At 39.1% G+C, this 12,385-nt stretch overlaps 1 protein-coding gene across 1 annotated transcript; it reads left to right on the forward strand.

The window, feature by feature from the left end:
• The first annotated feature begins 7,834 nt into the window (after positions 1–7,834).
• LOC101993421 (olfactory receptor 1030-like) lies at positions 7,835–8,773 on the forward strand. Its single transcript, XM_005351074.1, has one exon. The coding sequence runs from the start codon at positions 7,835–7,837 to the stop codon at positions 8,771–8,773; it is 939 nt and encodes a 312-aa protein (XP_005351131.1).
• Positions 8,774–12,385: the final 3,612 nt, after the last annotated feature.

Consider the following 12,385-nt stretch of genomic DNA (forward strand, 5'->3'; position numbering starts at 1 on the left):
TGGAGAGGGAGGGGGAGATGGGGGGGGGGAGAGGGAGAGAAGTTATAAACTTTAAAAAAATAATTTTCTACCTTTGGGTGCCTGAACTACATGACTCTTCTAAATTAAACAAATCTTACATTATTACATTTCTAAACTCTCTGCTGAGTCTTTATGGATATCAACTGAATCTTTAGCTTACCCCACCCCAGTAAGGTACATATAATTAGATTTCATTCGTAAATCAGGGTTAGGCTTGAGATAAGTTCACCCACATTCTGCGCAAATGTGAGAAATCTGGAAGATTCTAGAAGTGATAGAGACCAGATTTCTAGCAAACAGATTCAGATTCACCATAATGAAACCAGAATACTATGAATGAGACAAGAAAGTATGTTTTTATTTTGTATGTGAGTGTTTTATATGCACATATGCATGTATTGCAGCACGACATTCAGTGTCCAGAAGAGGACACTGGACTCCACTGGAGTAGACTTACACGTTGTTCTGAAACATCATGTAGATGTTGGGAATTGAAACTTGGTCCTCTGAAGAGTAACTGTGCTTAAAAGCTGAATCATCTCCCTATTTCAATAAAGAAATTATTGTTAACCTCGCCTTTAAAAATTCTTTGTAGAATTACCTCCTGACTAAAAACACATCAAAATACTTACTTTCTTATTTTATAGCAAAATACTCATGCCTGAAAACAAGTTGCAACAGCCCTTCTGCTACTCCAGGGCAAAAACAGTAACTAGGAAGCCCAGCAACTCATCCCTTTGCAAGAACCGTCAGATTCGTATGAGTTCATGATGGTGGCATAATAAAGCCTAGCACATCCAGTGGTCTCCACCACAAGCCTCGGGATGGCTCTGGAGAATGTTCTTTCTCAATGAGGAACCATAGTTACATATGAGAACCATGTATGCATGTTCCTTTAGTACAACGCCTTCCGAAAACTAAAACTAAAATTCACAATCAGTGAATGCTTAAAAACATTTTCCTTTTCTTTAGAATAGCCCAGTGCCTGCTGAGACTGAAAGGTGCTAGCTGCTAGCATTGTTAGAATTTTTCTATTAAAATTATTTATGTAAATTTGTTCTTTGATAACTTCATATGTGTATACAACACATTCTGACCACTCTCTTTAATCTCCCCCAATTTTTCCAATTTCCTATAAAGCCCTTTCTCCTGCACTGATTCCTTTTCGTTTTATTTTGTGACCCAATGAGTTTAACCAGAGCCACCTGTGTGATGTGGTTTTTAGTATAATTCTATTCCTTAATAATTACTCCCAAATCTGATTCAGTGAAAAATGCATAATAATAAAAGAAGAGATTGCTTTTCTCCTATATTATCTCTTATGATAAATATGAAAACCAAGACTGTTTTTCCTTTGGAGCCAAAAGTGTCTAGGGTACGCATCTGTCTTAATTACATAACATTTTCCGAATCTTAACGACCACTCCACAAAGCATTCGCTGAACCTCATTGCAGGTGCAACTTCAAGGACGCCTACTTCGGATGTCCTCGCAAGGGAAAGAAGACTTCATCTTAGCACTACACCAAAGGCTCTGGACTTGGGAGTCATCCCAAGGGCAAGCACCCATGTATGGCAACCTGAGTCATCATTAGCTACTAGAATGATTCAGGGATTTTCATTCCCAAAGGTGATTTAGTTGTATGCAAAATACATCATAGAAACTTTCCCTTGAGACGTAGGAAGCACCAGAACAACAGGAGACAATGGACTCACTGCACTTTATAAACCTCCCAGCCTCCTGAGTGTGGAATACAGACACCTAGGATCAGAAGCAGACAGACATGAAGAGGTCTGTTTGTCCGGCTGAAAATACACTCAGTGGACACTTCCAGAGCATTGGGAATCCTAACTGTCTACCGGGTGCTTGGTAAGTTGTACTTACTGCTAAGACTGATGTAGTAGAAGCCATGAAGCAGCCAAGGAAAGGGCATTGTTGGTGCTGGGACTGGAGGGAGACAAGTGCTTTGTTCCTGCCGGAAATGGAGTAGGAAAGAAGATGGGCTCTTACTCACTACCTCACTTGCTCTTTTGATTAGCGCATTATTTTAGGAGACCATGGCAGGGATCTGACAAACTCAAGAAGGTTCCCAAATCACATCCCAAAATTTCACACAAGCAAAAATTTCCTCAGAAGAGAAAATTTAGCTTTCATAGATTTCCAAAGTATTTCACCTGCCCCTCCCTCCCCAGAGGCTAAGAATATCTCCTGAATTAATCAACATAGTTGTCTTATTTGGTCATACATAATGAATTATCATAAGGAATAAAACAACATTCCAAATAACCAGATGTTGTTTATTCATATAAATACAATAGTTAAATCTGAACAAACTTTTAGAAAGTGTCATTGAGCCATCACTGCATGCTTAAAATATTATCAAAGGAATCTAACTTTACAAGAAAAACTTGCCAGAATAAATAAATACTTGGAAACACTAATAGAGAAACTGTATCCTTTGGGCAAAGGAAGACGGAATCATTAGCCAACCTGACTTTAAATCCTGGTCCTACCACTTTATAAACGTGACAGTACTAAAGATTGCTACATCAGTTTATTTGTTGGGAAACTGGAAATGATAACAAGTTTGTACTAAACAGAATGATATAAGTTGCACCTGGGGCAGTAAAATAGCTAAGTGGGTAACGGTGCTTGCCAACAAGCCTGCCAACCTAAGTTCAGTCTAATTTATGGGAGTCATAGGGTAGAAATAACCAGCCAGAGCCAGTTGTCCTCTGACCTCCACACATGTGCCATAGTAAGCGTGTGTGAATATGCACACACACATAGACACACACACTACATACAACACAGACACATAATTTAAAATATTTAATTAAAAATTAATATGAATCTTAATGGAGCAAACCTTTTCAACTCACCACTAGCTTTTATCAAGTTTGAGATTTAATCAAATCTCATTAACATTTTCTTTTTAAAGGAAACTACAAATATTCTCCTAGATAAAAATTAAAGATCAAATATTTACTATTAGAGATTGGTTTTTTCATTCCTAAAATTTGTAATCTAAACATAAAACTGATACTATCAGTAATTCTAAAACTTAAAGATTAATTCCAGTAGAAGTTTGTAGGAATGGAGAATGATATTTCAATATGACAGATGATTGATATATTTAGCTAATAAGCCATTTTAACACTTCAACTTAACATTCATTAACCATGCTTGTGAAACTTTACAGGCAAGCAGTATATCATGTCCATAGCAGTTAATAGTAAATATCTTTGATCAAGCAAGAGCTATTAAATAAAGCTGTGGTCTGCACACTAGCTCTCAGGATCTCCTGAGAGTGCTAAACCCCCCTACGTCTGTTAGGAGTAGGTACTGCCCTAGTTTGGACCCCTGTGGGAAGACTTGATCAACTCCAAAAATAAATCCAAACAGATTTTTGCTACTGCACAGAATTCTCAACAAGCATTTAACCAGCAACAGCAAGATAGTTTAAGTGTGATACCTGAAGATCCCAAGGTTAACTTGATCTTGAATCAAGCTATAATTGAGAGCACTGTGACCACACATAGACGGCCCACGTCTACCATAAGCCAGGGATATCAAGAATGCCTGTGTTTAAGGGCTCTCCACTATTCCCTGATAGGAACTAGCCTGAAGATCTTGAGACAACTTTTTCCTCTGTTGACTTCTAGTTAGTTTTTAAAAATAAAACCAACTCTGAAATCCTTGTTTTCACCCATTTCTCTCTCCCTGTGTGATTTCGACCATCACATCTCAACCCATCACCCAAAGCTCAGTGACTCCTATACCATCATCATATTTGACTACATCTTCCTGCGTTCCTTCACACTGCATCCAACATTCTTTCCTCTGAATTCACTGCTAGTGCAGACTCTCTGTCTACTAAAATTATCCATGACAACATGTTTAGACAGTACACTGGGATATCTGCTTCCTTTCATCACTCAATTGCATCTTCTATTTTTGAATTAAATGGTGTTAATGTTGGTGAGTTTGTATAGACAGGTGTTTGTGTGCACGCGCATGTGTGTGTGCATGTGTGTGTGTGTGTGTGTGTGTGTTTCAATATATTAGATCTCCTTACAAACCACTACGGCTTCTTGTAGTTTTCTGTAAATACCTCAGTTAATTTTAAAAGCTGCCTACTACCCACAGGTTATAAACCAAACTCTTTAAAATGGGATGTTATGACTAGAATGATGGCTCGGGGATTAAGAGAGAACACTACTCTTGCGGATAGCCAGAATTCAGTCCCAGGACCCATTCAAGTAGCTCATAACCACATGTAACTCCAGTTCCAGGAGGACCCAAAACCTCTGGTCTCTGCAGGCCCCTACACTCGTGTACACATATCCACACAGTGATAAATTTAAAATAAATAATTAGATCTTTTAAAATGGGATCATCAGGCTTTCAATTATCTAGTTTAGGCATGCAATTTTAGCCACATTTCCAATCACCTACCCCAAACAGTGCTAAGATACGAATGTAACAGAACACCGCCCTATCCTTGCTTTTAGAGTTATTTTCGTGCACGTTACTCTGCACCACATCCTATGATATGAAACTCGTGCTATCTATTCCTTGTAGACTTCCTTCCTAGCAACAGGACTATTGCATGACTCCCAGAATGCTCCTAGGATCTTCCAGATAACTCTTCTTGGTGTGAGCAATGCTGCTAGCGTTGTCACGACAGGCCTTATAGAGAGCTAAGGGTTGTCGGGTGTGGAAAGAGTCTTATTGGTCAACTGTGCAGCTACGTGTGGGAACTGGAGACCTCTGCATATTAACCCAGTACTCCAATTATCTCAAAAAATCTGTTTTCTAGGGGGTTATAAAGGTATAGTTGCATAAGAGAAATAATAGAACAGATTTTATAATTTGCTGTATTGCTTTTTAACTTTCAGATGTTTTCTTACATGAAGCTATATGGGCCTGCATTTGTTATGCTTGCTCTAACCTTGCAGAAGACAAAAGCCAGCTTGCTTCCAAGGTGTGCTCTTAGCCACATGTCTTTGCAGTTGTTTAATGTGTAGTCTCTCTTACCTCAGCAGTTCTCTGTCTGTTATCCCCGCTGTCTACAGTACCGTGGAGTCTCCTCTGTCATTCTGAATCACTCTTGAAGAGGATGGAAATGGCCACAATTGTCACCATAGCTTAGCATCACTGTGGAAGTACAAGCCTTTACAAGTAGACATGGGAAAGAAAGGAGAGACACTCCACAGAAAGATAGGGGAAAACCACATCTGGTTCATAGTATATAAATGTGCATTTGAAAAACCCAAAAGAATCAACTAAAATTGGTTTGTAAATGATATGTTAAAGAAGATACCTATAAAATTAATTCACAACATTCAATAGCTTTCCTATATGTAAACAAGACTTTAACAAGCCACGGAATGAAGAATATTTCATTTACAATCATGATGAAAAAGACAAAATGCCTAAGAATAGACTTTAAAGAAATGTATACAATATGTATTTGGAAAGTTTGACCTATTATCAAAATCTTTGATAAATACAATATATAGGCTACTTACAGAAAGAAGATCCTCTTGTAAATATGTCTGTTCTCCCCAAATTAACATGTCCATTCAGTCAAAGGAATCTGAGTGCAAACAAGACTTTTTAACTGATAAAAATCATGCTAACATTGTTTTAACATGAGCAGTCCAGAAAGCGTGCTACTAGACATGAAAATTAACTCTATTAGATTTTTTATTTGGTCTTAGCTTTAGAAGATATTGAAATAAACATTAGAAACTGGTGCAACACTGAAAGGGTGCTTGGTATGCCGTAGGCTTGAACTTCAAACCAGCAGAATCAGTGGGAAAATGACTTAGCCAATCAGTTGTATTAGAATCCTTGGCCAGCCATTTAGAGAAATAAAGAGAGGAGTTAATTTACCAAAATTTAATTCCAAGCATATCAAAGATTGTAATGTAAAAAATAAAATCTGATGAATACATAGAATAAAACAAGAGATAAATTTAGTGATGTTAAATTTAGAAGTGTTTATAAACCATGTCACAAAAATCAGAATTTAAAAAGGAAAAAAATTGGGGCTGGAGAGATGGCTCAGCGGTTAAGAGCATTGCCTGCTCTTCCAAAGGTCCTGAGTTCAATTCCCGGCAACCACATGGAGGCTCACAACCATCTGTAATGAGGTCTGGTGCCCTCTTCTGGCCTGCAGGCACACACACTGACAGAATATTGTATACATACATACATACATACATACATACATACATACATAAATAAATATTTAAAAAAGGGAAAAAATGGCATAAAACTTACTGTTTAGCACAAAGGAAAACAATGTAGCGACTTTAAAGTACAAGCAGAAAACTTAAAACTAGTTATAATATATATGTAAATATCAAAGAGTTTAATTAATTTGTTAACTACCATCAAAAGATAGATAGAACCTGTAAATTACAAATTTTAATCACCTTCACCCAAGCACTGGGCATGTACACAACCCTAAGTGGAGCCCAGAAGCATATATTTACTGAATTGAGTGGAAAATGTTTCCAATAAGAGAGAACTAATAAGCCACAACATAGCTATGAAAAGGAATGGCATGACATAATTGCTGAATTTCTGAAGAGGCAAAAAATAAAACTGGGATCTCATTTATACACAAAGAGATGAATCTGTGTTCATATTCACACATAAACACCATTAAGCAGTTATATTAACAATAGAGCAGAAATCAGGCTGGTTTTTTGCTTGCTTATTTTTCTGTTTTTGTTTGTTTGTTTCATTTATAGTCCTCTCTGCTAAGAAGAGTACACCAATGTTTCAATGCTATGTTGTGTTAATATTCAGCCTGGTGTTTGGGATAATTCACAATCCCTTCTTTAAAAGCTGTTGATCCTCCCTCCATACACAACACTCTGCCAGAAGGCAGGTTGATGTAAGACATAAGTCTCTTTATGGCACTGTCAGACATTTTCTTGATTAATGATTAATGTGGAGGGCCCAGCCCACCCTGGGTGGTGCCATCCCTAGGCTGGTGATCCTGGACGGTATAAGAAAGCAAACTGAGCAAGCCATGGAGGGCAAGTCCGTGACTAATACTATTCCATGACCTCTGCATGAGTTCCTGCCTTGAGTGACTGTCCTTACTTCTCTTGGCAATGAATGGCAAGCTGTAAGATGAGATAAACCCTTTCCTCCCCAAGCTGTTTTGGTCATAGTGTTTTATCATAGCAAGAGAAACCCTAATGAAGAAAAGCACTGTCCACACTGAATTGAAACTAATTATTTACATACATGTTTCTCCTACCAGCCTGTGAGCACCCTCTCAGCAGACATACTTTTCTTCATCTTCATGTCCACTTCATTTTCCATAGTGTCTGGCACAACAAGGATGGGCAGTGGACATTTGACCCATGGGTAAGAATCAATAAGGAGTGATTCATTTCTTCCACACTCAGTCTCTCCCACAGGTGTCCAAAGTACTCAGTGAACCTCTATCCGTCCGTAGGTCATTCTTCTTTGTGAGCCCTTCCAGCAGACCCACAAAAGCAAGAGCGGTGTGGTACTCACTCTCCACCCCAGAATCAGATGTGCTGTCTGGCCCTAGGTGGAGTCCAGAATTAAACTGAAAGCATCCCCACTGTAAACTTGAAAATACAGCCGAGGAAACTAACGCTGTGGTTCTTAAAAGAAGCAAACTCCAACCCTTTGGGTATTTATGAAATGGCAGATTTTTAACATCTGGTGCTAGGATGGAGACACAAGGAGATTGTGTTTTGATGTATCTGATCATTTTAAGTCATATTTCTTCTCTTCACACCAGGTAGAAGAACAAAATGGCAAGAGGTAATCGCACCACTGTGACAGAATTTGTCCTCATGGGATTCACAGAACGCCCTGAGCTTCAGCTTCCCCTCTTCGTGGTGTTCCTGGTGATTTATCTCATCACCCTGGTGGGGAACGTTGGCATGATCCTGCTCATCAAGGCAGATTTGCGGCTTCACACGCCCATGTACTATTTCCTCGGTCACCTGGCTTTCATTGATCTCTGTTATTCCTCTTCCATTGGGCCCAAAATGCTGCAAAATTTATTGGTGAAGAAAAAAACCATCTCCTTTTCAGGCTGTTTTGCTCAGCTGTACTTCTCCGGTGCCTTTTCCACTACTGAATGCTTCCTCTTGGCTACCATGGCCTATGACCGCTACATGGCCATCTGCAACCCCCTGATCTACACAGCCATCATGACACAGAGGGTCTGCAAGGAACTGGTGGTAGGAGTCTACACCTACGGTTTCCTGAACTCTGTTATACAGACAGTACTGACTTTCCAGCTGTCTTTTTGCAACTCCAACGTGATCCACCACTTCTACTGTGCCGACCCCCCTCTCCTCGCACTCTCCTGCTCTAACACCCACAACAAAGAGAAGCAGCTCCTGATCTTCTCGGCAGTGAATCTTACTGGATCCCTCATGACCGTCCTCATCTCCTACATCTGCATCCTGGTCTCTATCATAAAAATCCAGTCTTCCCAGGGCAGGTGTAAAGCCTTCTCCACCTGTGCCTCCCACCTCACCGTGGTCACCATCTTCTACGGGACGTTGTTCTTCATGTACCTGCAGCAACCAAAAACAGGGAATTCGTGGAGGTATAGCAAAGTGATCTCTGTGTTTTATAGCCTGGTAATACCCATGCTTAACCCCCTCATCTACAGCCTGAGAAATGCAGAGGTAAAGGATACCCTGAGAAGAATGCTAGAGGGCAAAGCTTCACACTGAGCAGGGTACTACGATGCCGCACTGTGGACAGCAGTACACACCAAGCTGATGGAAACGGAGCATCTCAACTGCTGCCCAGTTAGGAAGGAGCTAATCCAATTGAGGATTTTCATGGCCCAAAGTAAAAAACCGCCTCATGGACATGAGTAATATTTAATCCAAGCAATTGTCATGAACTAATTACAATTTATTTGTTTGCTAGAAAAAAATATGTGAGTAGCTATGTGTGTCCTTCGTGTGTTAATGAAGTGGCTGACTATCGTTTCACAACAATTTCAGCTCCTCAGTCATGAAAATCCTCAAAGCCCATATTCTGAGCAGAGTTGTTCATTAGCGATGATGGATATAAACTGCCCTTATGAGCATCTTGTTACTAAGCATTTTCCAGTTTGATGCAGTCTATATCAGAGCAAGCTATTTGTTAGTCTCAAAAAATACTCTTTCACAACGAACTTCTGTAGGCAGTGGTTAGATTACAAAGAACGTCTCAGAAAAATCTTACTAACCCAAATGTAGTTGTAATCTTCTGGGCTTTAAATAAACAATATAAATATCAGTGTGGTACTAAGGAAAGGAAAAATGGGATTCAGCTTTATATGGAATGTGTTTAAGAAAAGAAATCTAGTTAGAGGAGATAAGGGTGGGCATCGGGGGATTTTTAAAGATATTAAAAGTAGTCGTTATTTAACAAGCAAGGTTTAATTTTTCTTATCTCTGGAAAGTATATCTACAGTGGCTTTCTCTTTCCTTTTTTCACACTTTCTTTCTAGATTTCTTTCTTTCTTTGGGAGTTAGTGTATATGAAAAAGGAGAAAAGAAAAGCTTCCTGAGGAAACTGCATTATGACATACATGTTTCTGAGAAAATAATTTTATTAATTTAGAAAAATATGATAGTTTCATAACATTTTATGTATCCTTTGTTTCCACAGATCTGAAATTCCACTTTCTTACAGCTAAGTTGTGTAAACTTTTGGTGTGTCTAGGGGTAGGTGAAAAAACATATTTTGTCTTTTCTTAGGCAAAAAAATGATTGTTCTAAGTTTAACTCTAATACTTGTTTCTGATGATTCTTAAGACACATGAATCTGTCACAAACCTGTAGATGGTCCCCTGAGCTGTTTTCAATGATGATTATGATTTCAGTTAAAAATAACTCACCAATTAGCTATGAGTAATTTTTTAAATCAATCAAGAAACAAAGGGGCCTAGTTGTGCCCAAATTAAACATCCAGATAATAATGGGTATATGTGATCTCTGTTGCACTTGTACTTGTGCTTGAGTAATTTAGAAAATAGAATTAATTATTTTAAATTGCTTTTCTTTAATTCAGAAGTCTATCTGAAGAAATGAATTACACCTTGCATTCTTAATTGTAGACAAAGTGTTGACTAGTTCCAAAAAAAAAACACTAGCGTGATAACAGAAAGCAAGGAGAAAGGGCAAGGCATAAACAAACAGACATGAGAGGCAGCACAGAGGCCGACAAGGAGAGAGAAAGGCTCACCTGGTGGTTCTAAAGTGGGATGGGAGCCAGGGTGGAAGGCCAGGAGCTCCTGGAAGAGAGGCAGCAGGCAACCTTCACTTTTCACCCTCACACCTACCACACTCGTGGCTAGGAGCTACAGCTGAACTGTTCTGCTCTTATTCCTAACTTTAAAAAAAAAATCCATGATTGAGGGTTGAGATGGAAGAGGAGATTCCTGGAGTTCAGTCAGGAAGACTGGTCTTCAATATCCCCAGTAAGACTAATGTCAAAAAGACATTAAAGGCACAAGAGTTAACAACACAGCTTGGCCACGGAGAGGCCAGCACTTGAGAAGCTGATGATGAGATGATGGTCCAGGGGCTGCTTGTAGCAATGGACCATGACACACAAGGGGCCTTTGCTGAACAGAGACCTGACTCATTGAGATAAAGACCAATGCTGGGTGGAAACTTGTATTTTCAATCAAAAGCTACATTTATTTCCTAACTTATTTTTCCCCTCAAACTATGTTCAAATCAGTTTAACCTACAAAAAAAAGAAGTGTTTATCATGTTTTAGTACATGCCTCTCAGAAAATTAATTATACTCAGCTTTACAAAGTGATATTCTGTATAAACAAATTCTCATAAAACGGAAGACAGATCATGAAACCTCCCCAGACTGTGCTAAGCCCTAAGAAAATGTCTTCTGAAGATAGAAATGCGACCAAATAATGGAAATCACCTGGATTTAAGAGTGTAATGTTTCCTTGAAAGTGAAAATAAAAACGTTCTCATATATATAAACAAAACAGAAGTTTATTTTTTTCCCATGGGAATTCTTGAATGGTTTTTATTTGTCACCTTTTACCACACAAGCGTCTTTCCCCGACTGCTCTAATCTGTCACCAAGGGGTTACATCTGCTCGTGCAAATATAAATGTTTGTTCCTTTGAGCACAAATCACTGGACTTTTCAGTTAGGTAGACTTTTCTTACTTATCAACATTTATTTCTCCATTGAGTTTCCATGCCTGGAAATATGTCGAAATTATTTCTTTTAAGTCAAGCACCGAAGAGAAACACAAGAATACCAACAACTCCTCTTTCCCACATCCCTTCACATGAGTTGATCTGAGGAAATTCTAACACTCTTACGCCTTCAGGTTCTCTGCTCCTATTATCAGCTGGGCCCTGGATGCACATCTCTTGCAGAGCGAGGAAAGACTAGCGCAGTGCTGACAAGTGGCTCTGCCTGCAATTAGCAGTGTGTCCACCAGAGATAGGGAGCCAAGGAGCTCAGAACTAAGCAAGTTCAGGCTTCTGAGAAAGGGACAGACTGATCCTGCTCTTCCATTTAGGTTGATATAGACATGTGACCATTTTATGAATAATCAGAATTTCCGTCTCACATAAGATAGGTCAAATTGGAGAAAGGATTTATATAATGCATGAGTATGTTTTATGCCTCTGAAGCAGCTCTAGTCCCCCCCCCCAAAAAAAAACCTCTATGATCTGAAAAAATAAAATTTTGTTCATACGAGCTTCCATTCCATGGTTGAGTGTGTGGCCCACTGGCCCTGGACACCTGTCAGCCTGCAGTTTCCACTCCTCACTGCAGGGATGTACTGGGTGTTGTGACTCAGCCAAGCTCAGGTGGTTTACAGACCTCAGGCAAACCTAAGCTCAGGATGTTTTATGACCTCAAGTGTCTGAGCTTTGGAGAGGAATTGGAAGAGCCCGGTCCATCTTCTAATCCCCAGAGAAGCCTTTCACTCTGCTCTTAGTGTCTTTTCTCTTGTGTCTATCATTCTGTTTTGAGAGTTATTATGATAAAAAAAATAATATTTTATTCATCATTTTCCCTGCCAGAACTAGCAACTAGCTTTCTGTGGGAACCCTTCAGATGTGGAGTTTAAATGGATGGAAATAGAAAACACTATCCTGAGTGAGGTAAGCCAGACCCAAAAAGAAGAACATGAGATGTACTCTCTCATATTTGGTTTCTAGCCATAAATAAAGGACATTGAGCCTATAATTCGTGATCCTAGAGAAGCTAAATAAGAAGGTAAACCCAAAGAAAAACATATAGGCATCCTCCTGAATATTAACCTTCATCAGGCAATGAACGGAGACAGAGACAGAG

Source organism: Microtus ochrogaster, chromosome 8 (assembly GCF_000317375.1).
Source record: "Microtus ochrogaster isolate Prairie Vole_2 chromosome 8, MicOch1.0, whole genome shotgun sequence".
NCBI lineage: Eukaryota > Metazoa > Chordata > Mammalia > Rodentia > Cricetidae > Microtus > Microtus ochrogaster.